Source organism: Oncorhynchus tshawytscha, linkage group LG08 (assembly GCF_018296145.1).
Source record: "Oncorhynchus tshawytscha isolate Ot180627B linkage group LG08, Otsh_v2.0, whole genome shotgun sequence".
NCBI lineage: Eukaryota > Metazoa > Chordata > Actinopteri > Salmoniformes > Salmonidae > Oncorhynchus > Oncorhynchus tshawytscha.
In genome coordinates this window covers 5557484-5575272 of record NC_056436.1, presented here as the reverse complement: position 1 = coordinate 5575272, position 17789 = coordinate 5557484, and the positions used below count along the sequence as shown (strand labels likewise).

At 44.2% G+C, this 17789-nt stretch overlaps 1 protein-coding gene across 1 annotated transcript; it reads right to left on the bottom strand.

Moving 5' to 3' along the window:
• Window positions 1-208: 208 nt before the first annotated feature.
• LOC112256982 (arginase-2, mitochondrial-like) lies at window positions 209-17318 on the bottom strand. The gene is made up of 8 exons (XM_042325112.1): window positions 17047-17318; window positions 16867-16939; window positions 12509-12683; window positions 11449-11608; window positions 10997-11091; window positions 3882-3986; window positions 3194-3330; window positions 209-1628 (listed from the first exon to the last, which is right to left on the bottom strand). The coding sequence occupies exons 1-8, from the start codon at window positions 17164-17166 to the stop codon at window positions 1441-1443; spliced, it is 1053 nt and encodes a 350-aa protein (XP_042181046.1). The 5' UTR covers window positions 17167-17318; the 3' UTR covers window positions 209-1440.
• Between the last annotated feature and the right edge of the window lie 471 nt (window positions 17319-17789).

Sequence of the window (17789 nt, the reverse complement as noted above, 5' to 3'; positions counted from 1 at the left end):
CTGATACTGTGGTTTGTTGAGATGCAAAACACATTTCCTCGAAAGGGACACAATACAGAAATTATTATTATTCAGCTGAAGGGCTGGAATGGAGGCACACAGATGGCTCTCTCCCTATTTACAATAGACCTTGATGCAAGACTAAAACCAACGAGACTTGCTCTGCCAGTGTCACAATGGAGACCACAAAGCAAAACACACAGACTGATTTCATTGTGGAAGACTAATTATATATATATTTTTTAAAGACAGTCATTCAGTGGGCATGTCAAAAAGGCATTTGTTATATTTAGTAAATAAAATAGTTATTTCACTCAGCATCTACCATACAGACATTACATACACTCATTTTAACTTATTAAAAATGAACTGGTCATTTAATACGGACTAAAATAACACCGGACAGTAAATACCCCAACATGGATTCATAGTCATTATTAACTACTACAAAACACAATCATTCTAGACAAAAACAAATTACATCAAACCCCACATCTGATCCTAGAGTGCAAACGCATCACTACGACAACTCAACTGGCACAGCCACTAGCTCGAGCTGAGGTATTTGTGTTTTCAAACCACACTATGGTCACATTAGTATTATCATTTTATTTCATTACAACCCTGTTATATTGCAGAGCTTCAGGATCCAGTCATGAGCAATACTGAGTTTTAGTGATCGCCTGTGGGGCATACCACCGATCACCGCCTGTGGGGCATACCACCGATCACCGCCTGTGGGGCATACCACCGATCACCGCCTGTGGGGCATACCACCGATCACCGCCTGTGGGGCATACCACCGATCACCGCCTGTGGGGCATACCACCGATCACCGCCTGTGGGGCATACCACCGATCACATCGAATACAGTCAACATTGAAATAGTGGAGCTAGGGGGACTGTCCTGTCCAGTCCAGAGCGACCAGCTGTTGATCACATCGAATACAGTTTAAATTTGAGATGTGGGCTTTTAATAGCCTGGGTTACCAGTCTGTTTGTACTACTATTTTGCCAGTCTTGTCATGGCAAACAGTTGACATGAAAACACAGATCTGGGCCCAGACTAAAGCTTTTCACGCCATCTTAGTAAATTAGCGATATAATCCTTGAACAAGGCTTTCCAAGTTCAGTCATGATTGTTTGACTGACTGTTGAACAGGTTGCCATACAGTACTATATATACATATACACACACACACACACACACAGAAGATGCAACTAAATGCTTTGAAACAATTTAACTACAGTTTCAGTGCATCTGTTCTGTGTGTAAAGTCATTTTGTTTTACATTTTAAAATTCAGGAATGCCAATATGTTAAGTCTTTTTGAGTTCTAGAATGTGGTTCCAGAATGTGGTTCCAGAATGTGGTTCTAGAATGTGGTTCTAGAATGTGGTTCTAGAATGTGGTTCCAGAATGTGGTTCTAGAATGTGGTTCTAGAGTCGAAGCTGTTCCGTGTCGTCTTTGAGTGTTTGCGACTCCTGGGTGATGGGACCTCCCTCGCGGGTCTGGCCCAGGGATGATGCGATGACGTCCACCGCCATGGAAGCAGTGCTCGCCACCGCCTCACGACTCACCCCCAGGGCTGGGTTGACCTCAACAAGGTCCATCACCGACAACAACCCTGGAGATTAGACAAACACAATCTATTAGTTTCAGTTCCTTTTTTTGTTTTTTTTTTGTAGGATGTTGCAGACAGAAAATGTACTTCAAAGAATGTTACATGTTGAAATGTTACGTCATAGAAGACTGTTCTTATCGTACCAACAGCATAACTATATAAACCACTCATGCAATGCAAAAACTATTCTCATCCTACCAAGAGTCTTGCATAGCTTGGAGGAAAAGTTTAAGTTTAATGACAGACCTTCCCCCATAATTTCGTATAAATGTATCATTATAGTGTTCCTGTGTTGTGGATCATTATAGCGTGCCTGTGTTGTGGATCATTATAGCGTGCCTGTGTTGTGGATCATTATAGCGTGCCTGTGTTGTGGATCATTATAGCGTGCCTGTGTTGTGGATCATTATAGCGTGCCTGTGTTGTGGATCATTATAGCGTGCCTGTGTTGTGGATCATTATAGCGTGCCTGTGTTGTGGATCATTATAGCGTGCCTGTGTTGTGGATCATTATAGCGTGCCTGTGTTGTGGATCATTATAGCGTGCCTGTGTTGTGGATCATTATAGCGTGCCTGTGTTGTGGATCATTATAGTGTGCCTGTGTTGTGGATCATTATAGTGTGCCTGTGTTGTGGATCATTATAGCGTGCCTGTGTTGTGGATCATTATAGCGTGCCTGTGTTGTGGATCATTATATATCATTATAGCGTGCCTGTGTTGTGGATCATTATAGCGTGCCTGTGTTGTGGATCATTATAGTGTGCCTGTGTTGTGGATCATTATAGTGTGCCTGTGTTGTGGATCATTATAGCGTGCCTGTGTTGTGGATCATTATAGCGTGCCTGTGTTGTGGATCATTATAGCGTGCCTGTGTTGTGGATCAGCGTGCCTGTGTTGTTATAGCGTGCCTGTGTTGTGGATCATTATAGTGTGCCTGTGTTGTGGATCATTATAGTGTGCCTGTGTTGTGGATCATTATAGCGTGCCTGTGTTGTGGATCATTATAGCGTGCCTGTGTTGTGGATCATTATAGCGTGCCTGTGTTGTGGATCATTATAGCGTGCCTGTGTTGTGGATCATTATAGTGTGCCTGTGTTGTGGATCATTATAGTGTGCCTGTGTTGTGGATCATTATAGCGTGCCTGTGTTGTGGATCATTATAGTGTGCCTGTGTTGTGGATCATTATAGCGTGCCTGTGTTGTGGATCATTATAGAGTGCCTGTGTTGTGGATCATTATAGCGTGCCTGTGTTGTGGATCATTATAGCGTGCCTGTGTTGTGGATCATTATAGCGTGCCTGTGTTGTGGATCATTATAGTGTGCCTGTGTTGTGGATCATTATAGCGTGCCTGTGTTGTGGATCATTATAGCGTGCCTGTGTTGTGATCATTATTCCTGTGTCTGTGGATCATTATAGCGTGCCTGTGTTGTGGATCATTATAGCATGCCCTAACATACCTGTGTTGTGGATCATTATAGCATGCCCTAACATGCCTGTGTTGTGGATCATTATAGCATGCCCTAACATACCTGTGTTGTGGATCATTATAGCATGCCCTAACATACCTGTGTTGTGGATCTCCTCTGTGATCCAGATTCCTTCTCTGTAGGTCAGACCTCCGTTTACTGGTGTTCCTGTAGCCGGGGCCAAAGACGGGTCCATCGCATCAATGTCAAAACTCAGATGGATCGGCCGCTGCTTCCTGTTGGACAAGAGGAGATGACAATAAATGTTCAGAATTCAGTTCAGTGAATCAATCCACTTTCAACTCAAATTCATCTGTCGCCTGAACACACTCCCAAACAGTCGCCTGAACACACTCCTAAACAGTCGCCTGAACACACTCCCAACCAGTCGCCTGAACACACTCCCAAACAGTCGCCTGAACACACTCCCAACCAGTCGCCTGAACACACTCCCAAACAGTCGCCTGAACACACTCCCAAACAGTCGCCTGAACACACTCCCAAACAGTCGCCTGAACACACTCCCAAACAGTCGCCTGAACACACTCCTAAACAGTCGCCTGAACACACTCCCAAACAGTCGCCTGAACACACTCCCAACCAGTCGCCTGAACACACTCCCAACCAGTCGCCTGAACACACTCCCAACCAGTCGCCTGAACACACTCCCAAACAGTCTATGGGCCTAATGTAATTGACACAACGAAAGGCTCAAAGTCAGTCATACAGTAAGCTGCTTAGTTAGTTTATAACATCACTCCTTAATCTTTAACAGTAATTCAATGACCTTGACAAGAGGTGGTCGAAAGTGACTTCCATGACTCTCTGGATGCCGAGCCTGTCGATGTCTCTCATTGTGAAGTACTGGACACCCAAGTCCTTCAGGATGTCGCTGTGAGGAGAAAGGAGAGTAGAATGTCACGAGGAGGGTGTCTGGAAGTGCATTTTAAAAAACAGGTGGAATTATGTGGGCAGTTGCATTTTTTCAATTCACATTTAGGTCATTTCGCAGACACTCTTATCCAGATCAACAACTATCAGGCTACCTGTGTGTACTGCGGAGGCCCGTCATAATCTTGACCACTTTGGCCAATCAGAAGGGAAAAAAACGAATTCACTGTGTCTGCCTTGAGGATGCTCATAAAACACCACAGACCTCTCTCTCCTCTCTCTCCCCCCTCTCTGTTCGCTCTCTCACCCTCTCCTCGCTCTTGCGCAGAGGAACCCAGAACGATATGTGACCACTTGGTTAAGGCAACACCGTTTTGCCTAGGACACCCAAACCAGTGGCCACCGCTAAGTCCAAGGAGCCTGGCCCTCTCTGGAAGTTGCTGTAGCCCTGCCTGGGATAGTTAGCCTACATTGTCTATTGGTTGAGACACAGGGCCCGTTCTAGCTTGGTATGTCAGGGTGGGAAACTGGAAATGTAAATTGGGCCAATTTAGAGTTAGTAAGACATTTGTACTGAACAAAAATATAAATGCAACATGCAACAGTTCATAAGGAAATAAGTCAATTGAAATTAATTAATTAGGCCCCTCCCTATTCTATGGATTTCATATGACTGGGAATACAGACGTGCATCTGTTGGTCACAGAGACACTACATGTGGACACCTGCTCGTCGAACATCTCATTCTAAAATCATGGGCATTAATATGGAGTTGGTCCCCCCCTTTCTGCTATAACAGCCTCCACTCTTCTGGGAAGGCTTTCCAATAGATGGTGTTGAGGTCAGGGCTCTGTGCAGGCCAGTCAAGTTCTTCCACACCGATCTCGACAAACCATTTCTGTATTGACCTCACTTTGTGCAAGGAGGCATTGTCATGCTGAAACTGGAAAGGGCCTTCCCTGAACTGATGCCACACATTTGGAGGCACAGAATGGTCTAGAATGTCATTGTACGCTGTAGCATTAAGATTTCCCTTCACTGGAACTAAGGGGCCTGAACCATGAAAAACAGCTCCAGACCATTATTCCTCCTCCACCAAACTTTACAGTTGGCACTATGCATTCAGGCAGGTACAGTTCTCCAGGCATCCGCCAAACCCAGATTCGTCAGACGGTGAAGCGTGATTCATCACTCCAGATCCTGGCGCTGTCCAATCAGCAACTTTCACTTAAAAATAACCTTTTAGTTATTTTACTTAAAATTACATTTTTATCAAGATCTGTTTGCCTATGCCGAATAGTCATAATATTATTATTAATATTATTATTATAAATAGGAGTGTATCACTTCTCACAACAGTGCTCTTTTAGTAAAGTTAGATCAAAGCTGAATCAATGTCTTGCAAGATCACATAATTATTCATTCATATATTTTACATAATATAACTGTATATACACTAAATACAAGAAAGGCAAATTGTCACGTTCTGACCTTAGTTCTTTTATTATGGAGTTGGACCCCCCCCCCTTTGCTGCTGTAACAGCCTCCACTTTTCAGGGAAGTCATTTTGTTATGTCTTTGTTTTAGTTTGGTCAGGGCGTGAGTTGGGTGGGTTATCTATGTTCCTTTTTCTATGTTTTGGGATTTCTGTGTTTGGCCTGGTATGGTTCTCAATCAGAGGCAGCTGTTTATCGTTGTCCCTGATTGAGAACCATATTTAGGTAGCCTGGTTTCACTTTTGAGTTGTGGGTGATTGTTTTCTGTTGTGTGTCTGCACCAGCCAGAACTGTTTTCTGTTGTGTGTCTGCACCAGCCAGAACTGTTTTCTGTTGTGTGTCTGCACCAGCCAGAACTGTTTCCTGTTGTGTGTCTGCACCAGCCAGAACTGTTTCCTGTTGTGTGTCTGCACCAGCCAGAACTGTTTTCTGTTGTGTGTCTGCACCAGCCAGAACTGTTTCCTGTTGTGTGTCTGCACCAGCCAGAACTGTTTTCTGTTGTGTGTCTGCACCAGCCAGAACTGTTTCCTGTTGTGTGTCTGCACCAGCCAGAACTGTTTTCTGTTGTGTGTCTGCACCAGCCAGAACTGTTTCCTGTTGTGTGTCTGCACCAGCCAGAACTGTTTCCTGTTGTGTGTCTGCACCAGCCAGAACTGTTTTCTGTTGTGTGTCTGCACCAGCCAGAACTGTTTCCTGTTGTGTGTCTGCACCAGCCAGAACTGTTTTCTGTTGTGTGTCTGCACCAGCCAGAACTGTTTCCTGTTGTGTGTCTGCACCAGCCAGAACTGTTTTCTGTTGTGTGTCTGCACCAGCCAGAACTGTTTCCTGTTGTGTGTCTGCACCAGCCAGAACTGTTTCCTGTTGTGTGTCTGCACCAGCCAGAACTGTTTCCTGTTGTGTGTCTGCACCAGCCAGAACTGTTTCCTGTTGTGTGTCTGCACCAGCCAGAACTGTTTTCTGTTGTGTGTCTGCACCAGCCAGAACTGTTTTCTGTTGTGTTTCTGCACCAGCCAGAACTGTTTCCTGTTGTGTGTCTGCACCAGCCAGAACTGTTTCCTGTTGTGTGTCTGCACCAGCCAGAACTGTTTCCTGTTGTGTTTCTGCACCAGCCAGAACTGTTTCCTGTTGTGTGTCTGCACCAGCCAGAACTGTTTCCTGTTGTGTGTCTGCACCAGCCAGAACTGTTTCCTGTTGTGTGTCTGCACCAGCCAGAACTGTTTCCTGTTGTGTGTCTGCACCAGCCAGAACTGTTTCCTGTTGTGTGTCTGCACCAGCCAGAACTGTTTCCTGTTGTGTGTCTGCACCAGCCAGAACTGTTTCCTGTTGTGTGTCTGCACCAGCCAGAACTGTTTCCTGTTGTGTGTCTGCACCAGCCAGAACTGTTTCCTGTTGTGTGTCTGCACCAGCCAGAACTGTTTCCTGTTGTGTGTCTGCACCAGCCAGAACTGTTTCCTGTTGTGTGTCTGCACCAGCCAGAACTGTTTCCTGTTGTGTGTCTGCACCAGCCAGAACTGTTTCCTGTTGTGTGTCTGCACCAGCCAGAACTGTTTCCTGTTGTGTGTCTGCACCAGCCAGAACTGTTTCCTGTTGTGTGTCTGCACCAGCCAGAACTGTTTCCTGTTGTGTGTCTGCACCAGCCAGAACTGTTTCCTGTTGTGTGTCTGCACCAGCCAGAACTGTTTCCTGTTGTGTGTCTGCACCAGCCAGAACTGTTTCCTGTTGTGTGTCTGCACCAGCCAGAACTGTTTCCTGTTGTGTGTCTGCACCAGCCAGAACTGTTTCCTGTTGTGTGTCTGCACCAGCCAGAACTGTTTCCTGTTGTGTGTCTGCACCAGCCAGAACTGTTTCCTGTTGTGTGTCTGCACCAGCCAGAACTGTTTCCTGTTGTGTGTCTGCACCAGCCAGAACTGTTTCCTGTTGTGTGTCTGCACCAGCCAGAACTGTTTCCTGTTGTGTGTCTGCACCAGCCAGAACTGTTTCCTGTTGTGTGTCTGCACCAGCCAGAACTGTTTCCTGTTGTGTGTCTGCACCAGCCAGAACTGTTTCCTGTTGTGTGTCTGCACCAGCCAGAACTGTTTCCTGTTGTGTGTCTGCACCAGCCAGAACTGTTTCCTGTTGTGTGTCTGCACCAGCCAGAACTGTTTTCGGTTGTTTCTCTTTGTTCATTTTGTTATTTCCGTGTTAATTCTAATAAATATGAACACGTACCACGCTGCACCTTGGTCCTCACCTTCTTCCACCAACAACGGCCGTTACACCAATAGTTAACACCATCTGCTTACCAAACAGTCATTCAATAACATTTAAATGCCTATTCCAATTAAATTGATTGAGATCAATCAACTGATCTGGCATAGAGCAACACATGCAGTCTGGATAAGACAGGAATAATTATCATATATTGATAGCCTACATCTGTCATATTCTATATTGATAGACTACATCTGTCATATTCTATATTGATAGCCTACATCTGCCATATTCTATATTGATAGCCTACATCTGCCATATTCTATATTGATAGCCTACATCTGCCATATTCTATATTGATAGCCTACATCTGCCATATTCTATATTGATAGCCTACATCTGCCATATTCTATATTGATAGCCTACATCTGCCATATTCTATATTGATAGCCTACATCTGTCATATTCTATATTGATAGCCTACATCTATCATATTCTATATTGATAGCCTACATCTGTCATATTCTATATTGATAGCCTACATCTATCATATTCTATATTGATAGCCTACATCTGCCATATTCTATATTGATAGCCTACATCTGCCATATTCTATATTGATAGCCTACATCTGCCATATTCTATATTGATAGCCTACATCTGCCATATTCTATATTGATAGCCTACATCTGCCATATTCTATATTGATAGCCTACATCTGCCATATTCTATATTGATAGCCTACATCTGCCATATTCTATATTGATAGCCTACATCTGCCATATTCTATATTGATAGCCTACATCTGCCATATTCTATATTGATAGCCTACATCTGCCATATTCTATATTGATAGCTATATTCTATATTGATAGCCTACATCTGCCATATTCTATATTGATAGCCTACATCTGCCATATTCTATATTGATAGCCTACATCTGCCATATTCTATATTGATAGCCTACATCTGCCATATTCTATATTGATAGCCTACATCTGCCATATTCTATATTGATAGCCTACATCTGCCATATTCTATATTGATAGCCTACATCTGCCATATTCTATATTGATAGCCTACATCTGCCATATTCTATATTGATAGCCTACATCTGCCATATTCTATATTGATAGCCTACATCTGCCATATTCTATATTGATAGCCTACATCTGCCATATTCTATATTGATAGACTACATCTGCCATATTCTATATTGATAGCCTACATCTGTCATATTCTATATTGATAGACTACATCTGCCGGTGTAAACTTTGCCGAAATTATGTAATTTACATTTTGTTTGCGCTCGCTCACCTCAAAACAATAGCTATACATCTCTGCTTATAAGTTAAGTATAACTCTAAGTTAAGATGTGTCCAATACATTAGATCCAGCTATGTATTTGGTTTGCTAACTTGCTAGCGAAGTGGCTATATGTCAAGATCAAGCTTCATGGTGACAGCAGAGACATTCAATCCCCTTCCTTGGATCGAGATTAGTTTGAATACCAGACTCTCTCGCTGAAGTTCCACTCCTTGCCAAAGATACTGGCTTTTGGATACGCGCTGGATTTACAGTGGAGTTGCTCATTGGTTGTTGGAAATACCATTAATATTTTCTACGACAACATGTGGAGCCTCAAATAGAATTAGAATTATAACAAAGTTTAAAAAAACAAACATTTAGCTGTTAGCTAGTTACAGCTAGGTACAGTGGGGAGAACAAGTATTTGATACATTGCCGATTTTGCAGGTTTTCCTACTTACAAATCATGTAGAGGACTGTAATATTTATTATAGGTACACTTAAATGGTGAGAGACAGAAGATTAAACAAAAATTCAGAAATCACATTGTATGATTTTTAAGTAATTCATTTGCATTTTATTGACCATGACCAGCCTTTCAAAGCACTTCACGGCTACAGACGTGAGTGCTTCAGGTCGGTAGTCATTTAGGCAGGTTACCTTCGCTTTCTTGGGCACAGGGACTATGGTGGTCTGCTTGAAACATGTAGGTATTACAGACTGGGTCAGGGAGAGACATGTAGGTATTACAGACTGGGTCAGGGAGAGACATGTAGGTATTACAGACTGGGTCAGGGAGAGACATGTAGGTATTACAGACTGGGTCAGGGAGAGACATGTAGGTATTACAGACTGGGTCAGGGAGAGGTTGAAATTGTCAGTATAGTAAAGGTGTTCTAGAGTATTTTTTGTCAGGTTGCACATGTGACATGCGACATGCTGGTAGAAATGAGGTAAAACAGATTTAAGTTTGCCTGCATTAAAGTCTCCGGCCACCAGGAGTGCAGCTTCTGGATGAGCATTTTCTTGTTTGCTTATGGCCCTATACATCTCGTTGATTGCAGTCTTAGTGCCAGCATCGGTCTGTGGTGGTAAATAGATGGCTACGAAAAATATAGATGAGAACTCTTGGTAGATAGTGTGATCTACAGCTTATCATGAGGTACTCTACCTCAGGTGAGCAATACATCGAGACTTACTTAATATTAGACGTCGCACACCAGCTGTGATTTACCAATAGACACACACCATCACCCCTCCGCACCCCTTGCCGGACGTGCCTGTTCTGTCCTGCCGATGCAGGACCCAGCTAACTGTACATTATCCATGTTGTCATTCAGCCACGACTCAGTGAAACATAAGATATTACAGTTTTTAATGTCTGGTAGGTTGATAGTCTTGAACGGAGCTCATCCAGTTTATTCTCCAGTGATTGCACGTTGGCCAATAGGATGGACGGTAGAAGCCGGTTACCCACTTGCCGACAAATTCTCACAGAGATGGTATTAACATCTAGATACTGCCCAACCTTAGTATACTGTGGTGTGACAGTGGTATGTGGTTGACAGTGGTATGTGGTTGAATGCACCAAGTTCAACTATAAGTCGCTCTGGATAAGAGCATCTGCTAATTTTTATGTATTTATTTCACCTTTATTTAACCAGGTAGGCTAGTTGAGAACACCTTTATTTAACCAGGTAGGCTAGTTGAGAACAAGTTCTCATTTACAATTGCGACCTGGCTAAGATAAAGCAAAGCAGTTCGACACATACAACAACACAGAGTTACACATGGAGTAAAACAAACATACAGTCAATAATACAGTAGAAAAATAAGTCCATATACACACAATAATATACAAAATGACTAAAATGTCAAATGTAATGTGTTTTAACTGTGTTATAAATCGTAGTGTATTTGGTAGTGTACAGAGTAGTGTACTTGGTAGTGTACAGAGTAGTGTAATTGGTAGTGTACAGAGTAGTGTACAGAGTAGTGTACTTGGTAGTGTACTCACTACTCTCCAGGGTCGACGTCTCTCAGGCCAATGTAGACCAGGTCCTTAGCCGACAGGAAGGGCTTCATCCAGCTGAACCCTGGCAGCTCTGGCATCTACAGACACAACAACAACAGATAACAGGTCAGTATCAGAGGGAGAGCAGTAAAGGCTGTAGGGAGAACATAGCCTGGTATCCAGGTCTGTTAGTGTTGTATAGCCAACTCTATGGTCACTGAGGCTGTAGGGAGAATATAGCCTGGTATCCAGATCTGTTAGTGCTGTATAGCCAACTCTATGGTCACTGAGGCCACGGGGGGGACCACTTGGACATGACACCTTCATTTGAAACCCACAGACTTCCGGTGGCTACCCAGGCAACCAGAGACGTAAGCATGGCCTGGCGTTAGGGATCAGGATAGTGAGAATGCATGTCACAAGGCCATGTCTACCCAACTCCTCTGTCATCTTACCTTGTTCTGCAGCTCTTTCAGCATAAAGGCAACCGACTGTCCGTGGAGGTTCCCTGAGGGCGAGGTGAGGGGCGTGTTTATGTCAGCGTGGGCGTCGACCCAGATCAGACACAGGTCAGGACACTGCCGGGCGTGGCCTTCCACTGAACCAATGGCCAGGCTGCGGGGGGAGAGATCAGGAAGGGAGTTAGAATCCAATCTCCATTATTTATAGATTTTAATTACCTGTAATACATTCTGTCCCCCCCAGGGCAACGCTGACTGTGTTACACAACCCACTGATAAACCTGTTGCCGCTATGTTTTTATTCAACCTTTATTTAAATAATGTCTCCCTAAGTCAGTTCAGAACAAATTCCTATTTTACAATGATGGCCTAAAGCGGCCAAACCCTCCCCTTTTATTAACCTTTATTTAAATAGGCAAGTCAGTTCAGAACAAATTCCTATTTTACAATGATGGCCTAAAGCGGCCAAACCCTCCCCTTTAATTAACCTTTATTTAAATAGGCAAGTCAGTTAAGAACAAATTCTTATTTGTTATGACGGCCTAGGAACAGGGGCAGAACGACAGATTTTTACCTCGTCAGTTCGGGGATTCGAACTTTCAACCTTTTGGTTACAAGTCCAACGCTCTAACCACTAGGCTACCTGCCGCCCCTAACCCGGCCAAACCCTCCCCTAACCCGGCCAAAACCCACCCTAACCCAGCCAAAACCCCTCCTAACCCGGCCAAAACCCCTCCTAACCCGGCCAAACCTCCCCCTAACCCGTATGACGCTGGGCCAATTGTGTGCCGCCCCATGTCTAAGGTCCTAAGCCTGCCTAATGCTTAATTTCCTAACACTGTCAATGTTGCTAAAATAACGCCCAATTTCAGTTTTTGATTTGTTAAAAAAGTTTGAAATATCCAATAAATGTCGTTCCACTTCATGATTGTGTCCCACTTGTTGTTGATTCTTCACAAAAAAATACAGTTTTATATCTTTATGTTTGAAGCCTGAAATGTGGCAAAAGGTCACAAAGTTCAAGGGGGCCGAATACTTTCGCAAGGCACTGTACCTGTGGTCTCCTCCCAGCATGATGGTAGTGTGTCCGGCTCCCACAGCGTTGCTGACGGCCCCTGACAGCAGTTTGTTAGCTCTGCCCACAGTGCGAGGGAAGGGGACGTGCATGTAGGGCTCGTCCTTCTCCAGATACTGGAAGCTCAGGTCTCCAAAGTCATGCAATGGGTAATCTGCACAAGGAAATAAAAGGTACGGGTTTACTACACACAGGCTTAATTCAACAGCAAATGGTATGGATGAATTGGAGCATGAATGGTAATGTAGCAGATGGCTTAGTGCAGCTAGAAGTACTGTGTCCCCAGATCCTGAGAGCTAGAAGTACTGTGCCCCCAGATCCTGAGAGCTAGAAGTACTGTGCCCCCAGATCCTGAGAGCTAGAAGTACTGTGCCCCCAGATCCTGAGAGCTAGAAGTACTGTGCCCCCAGATCCTGAGAGCTAGAAGTACTGTGCCCCCAGATCCTGAGAGCTAGAGAAGTACTGTGCCCCCAGATCCTGAGAGCTAGAAGTACTGTGCCCCAGATCCTGAGAGCTAGAAGTACTGTGCCCCGGATCCTGAGAGCTAGAAGTACTGTGCCCCGGATCCTGAGAGCTAGAAGTACTGTGCCCCCGGATCCTGAGAGCTAGAAGTACTGTGTCCCCAGATCCCTGATCCTGAGAGCTAGAAGTATTGTGCACCCCCAGATCCTGGGAGCTAGAAGTATTGTGCACCCCCAGATCCTGAGAGCTAGAAGTATTGTGCACCCCCAGATCCTGAGAGCTAGAAGTATTGTGCACCCCCAGATCCTGAGAGCTAGAAGTATTGTGCACCCCCAGATCCTGAGAGCTAGAAGTATTGTGCACCCCCAGATCCTGATCCTGAGAGCTAGAAGTACTGTGTCCCCAGATCCTGAGAGCTAGAAGTACTGTGTCCCCAGATCCTGAGAGCTAGAAGTACTGTGTCCCCAGATCCTGAGAGCTAAAAGTACTGTGTCCCCAGATCCTGATAGCTAGAGCTAAAAGTACTGTGTCCCCAGATCCTGATATCTAGAGCTAAAAGTACTGTGTCCCCAGATCCTGATAGCTAGAGCTAAAAGTACTGTGTCCCCAGATCCTGATAGCTAGAGCTAAAAGTACTGTGTCCCCAGATCCTGATAGCTAGAGCTAAAAGTACTGTGTCCCCAGATCCTGATAGCTAGAAGTACTGTGTCCCCAGATCCTGATAGCTAGAAGTACTGTGTCCCCAGATCCTGATAGCTAGAAGTACTGTGTCCCCAGATCCTGATAGCTAGAAGTACTGTGTCCCCAGATCCTGATAGCTAGAAGTACTGTGTCCCCAGATCCTGATAGCTAGAAGTACTGTGTCCCCAGATCCTGATAGCTAGAAGTACTGTGTCCCCAGATCCTGATAGCTAGAAGTAATGTGGCCCCGGATCCTGAGAGCTAGAAGTACTGTGTCCCCGGATCCTGAGAGCTAGAAGTACTGTGTCCCCAGATCCTGATAGCTAGAAGTACTGTGTCCCCAGATCCTGAGAGCTAGAAGTACTGTGTCCCCAGATCCTGATAGCTAGAAGTACTGTGGCCCCAGATTCATGAATGGCCTTGGCCAGTTCGTGCCCCAGTTTGTCAGCTCAGAATTTCCACTGTCACATTAAGCGTTAGGTAGGCTGCATGTCTTTGAGGCCTTAGTTCAACTCTTTCTCCAGGCTCTGATGTCCAAACCCTCTAACCTGGCTCTCCTCACACACCCCTCTCCTATCATCTCTGATGTCCAATCCCCTTACCCTGGCTCTTCTCACACCCCCCTCTCCTATCATCTTTGATTGACGACGTGGAGTCATTCAAACAGTTTGCTGGAACCACTGTCTGTCTGGGCACTACTTTCCATGTGTCCCATTTCCCATGTGTGTCCTCTCAGGTTTCTCTAAGACAGAGGAATTTCTCCAGAAAGTGGGCTGCACCGACGCTACTGGTATTGGCACCTCGGACTAATGACTTATGAGTTGAAGTAAACAAGAAATTTGAGGCACCACTTGTAGGTGACAATGTTCCATTTGATAGCGGTGTCGTGTCACTCTGCTGGTCGGGAGGGGACCAATGTGGTGCCCCGTTACCATCTAAGACAGGGGTGGAAAACTCCAGTCCTCAGGGGCCAGAGTAGTGTCACACACCCTCCCCCACACACACACACACCATTCTTAGAAAACACAGCTGATTAAACGAATTGCATTCTAAACTGAAGATCATGAATATTTGATTATTGGAGTCAGGTGTGTTGACTGGGACAAAAGTGTCACACCAATCAGGTCCCCTTGGGGACTGGAATTGCTCTCCCTGATCTAAGATCTCTCCCCGTGTTACCACCTTAGACCCCTGGACAGGAATAGCTCAACCCAGTGCCTCTCTGTTAATGTAATCATAATCTAATATGTTTTTGAACTTGACTCAATGTCAGTGATATTTAATGCAGTCGACAGGGCTAGAGTTTCCCTTCTTGGCAAGTGCACAATGTCTGATCATCTCAGCTATAAGGAGGATACAATTTATAGTCTCCCTGTTGCTAAAATGGCATCAGCAGACGTAAGGCTATTTACTTTCCATACTTTTGTTTTTAATAAACTGCCTATTTTAGCAGTTTGAAGTCCACTTTTAGAGACAACTAAAATAGCACCATATGTACATGCTTGGGCACAGCAGGAGATGTCTATAGAAAGCTTTGGACTAGACTATAGGCCATACTCAGGGATGAGTAAAATGGAACATTTCGTTCTCAGGGAGCTGCAAATTACAATTGAGGCCCATCCAGACTAGGCCTAACACTACACCTACAACTAGGCTAGATCAAAGGTTTTAGGCTAGTATCTTCATAAAATGATCGGGTTTCTTAAAGACTATGGAGGTTTGATGTCTTTACAAAAAGCATGTCAGTCGTCTACATCCAACAAAGGGGAAAAACGGCCATCTAAAGATAAGCTTCTCGTATTACACCGACGGCCGGCCACAGGAACCGTCGATTGCGTAACTGGCTAGAAACTGACAAGAAGCTCCGTTGTCCTGCCTCGAGCGCTCTCCAGCTGAGTGCTCAGGGACACAAACCGAGCTAAGACTACCGGGACATGACTTGCACATTCCAGAACTGAACCTCTACTTGAAGTGAAAAGCTTTATTATAAGATTGTTTGTGTGTGATAAATATACACTCTGGGACATCCCAGTCCTCTTTTTATTTTTAATGAATTGATAATAATCTACTGGTTTAGAAGGGTAACCTAGTTGCCTGACGAAAAGAGTGCGTATCTTTGCTCAGACCGGTCCCCATTCTCGCCAGGCAGATGGGTTGTCTGCCACATTAACACTGTTTCTAGACTAACCAACTAACTGACCAACACAGTCTCACAATCAATTCGTGCATATATGTACAACATGCATTTCAGCAAATTTCGTGCGGTTTTTGTCTGGCTTAATTCGTGAGAAATGTGCGTTTTTGGCTGGCTTAATTCGTGAGGCAGGGCTGAACTGACGCATTAACATGGCTCGTTTAGCTGATAAATAGCCGTTCAATGGGGGATTCATAGCATAGCCTAGCCTGATAGGTTTCTCTTCATCACAATTAGGATCTGACCACATAATATTTGATCATAATCCATTGGTTTAGAAGTGGCAGCATTTTGTCTGACGAAATGTGTGCCCCTCCATGCTCAGATTTGTCAATGGTCGTTAAAAAAAAAGCCCGTGGTTTACTCTGGATTGGAACCCTCAGTTTGAGTGTTTACTGTCACATGGAGCCGGCTGTGTGATGCAGTCTCGCAGTTACTCACAAAAAAAAAAAAAAAGTTCGTTTCGTCTTTCAAGCATTCAAGGCAGCGATAGGGCCTCCTATTCAACTATGATAGGCAGAAGTGTACAAAGGGAAGGCTGTAATGGGAGGAGAGAATTTGTTTTTCGGAGAAAGCTCTGTTCATGCCGGCCCCGGGAACGGTTGATTGCATAACTGACTGTACAGTGACGACAGCAGACTTGCCCATCCTTTGTCGCCCGTGTGACCCAATAAAACCGTTTTAATTACAAGAACGTTATCCTTTTAGACAAAACAAATACATCTGTGTTGATCGCCAGCATTCAAGGTCTGAGCAATACCTGTGTTTGATTTCGTTGAATGACAATATTAGACAATACACACTTATGTTAAAGACTGACGAAACACACAGCCTATAGCCCAATGCTTTACTTCCGAGAACTGAATGACTCAGGGAAGCAGCTCTTGCATGAATCATTAACCTATTTTAGGGTTAGAATAAGTATTACCAGATCATTTTAGTTCAACAGTACATTTAGCAGTTTGTTTTTAACACATTAATAAAATGTTCCATCACTTACCCAGATTTGAAAGCCTCTCGATCAGACCGGCATCCCTGATGGCTTTGGGTCCATGTTCCACCCCTCTCCTTTTCTAAAGAAAAATAACAGCAAAGTTCAATAATTCTGGTAAAAGAAATAACCTAGTCAAATAGCCATATTAAAACGAATGGTTTCTAATAGGATGAGCTTTTCCCTTACCTGTCCTTTTGAGAATGGTGCTCCTAAAACAGCCACAGAATGAGCTCTGCTCTGACAGGTATTGTTGAGTTGAGTCCGTAGAAGACCCTGAGTCCGTAGAAGTGGCCCTCTTAAAGCCATTTTAAAATCGTATTTAATTTATCAATTGACTTCAAAATAATTTATAACAACCGTTTAACGACCAAGGCTGAGATTCAAAAGTGGATTCAAACGATCTTCTTGAAGGATCCCACTCTGACGATGGTGACGCTTTGATGTAAGCGCACGTCGGGGGGATGGTTTTATGCTCTTATGATTTCATTAATATTAATGAGGGGATGAATGGCGGTCAGGATTAAGAGCACGATCAACTGAAATTTGTCAGTTTGAAAATATTTATACCCCATATCATAATCAAATTCACCCAATGCCACGCGTTAAATCTGAAAACACAATCATTAATTCTGTGTCCTTATTCATAAATCCCGTTACCTCATGAAGGAAGACATGCGTCAATACTGTAAACGACGCCTTCGAACTAGCCAATGAGATGTATCCAATAGATGGGTTCGTTCCAAAGGCGTGTCTTGTGTTTCCAAAATGCACCCATTGGCCCGCAATTTCTAAGGGGCAGACATTTTTTAAATGTTCCTTGATTTAAATTGGCAAGTCAGTTAAGAACAAATGATTATTTATAATGACAGCCTAGGAACGTTGGACTAGTAACCGAAAGGTTGCAAGTTCATATCCCGAGCTGACAAGGT

What these genes read in the sequence shown, in the direction of transcription:
- LOC112256982 (XM_042325112.1), bottom strand. Translation starts at nt 17,166, where the DNA reads ATGGCTTTAAGAGGGCCACTTCTACGGACTCAGGGTCTTCTACGGACT. An exon ending in CACCATTCTCAAAAGGACAG is followed by an intron (nt 16,940 to 17,046) that starts GTAAGGGAAAAG and finishes ATTTTTCTTTAG; the next exon opens with AAAAGGAGAGGGGTGGAACA. An exon ending in ATGCTGGGAGGAGACCACAG is followed by an intron (nt 11,609 to 12,508) that starts GTACAGTGCCTT and finishes CTCCCCCCGCAG; the next exon opens with CCTGGCCATTGGTTCAGTGG.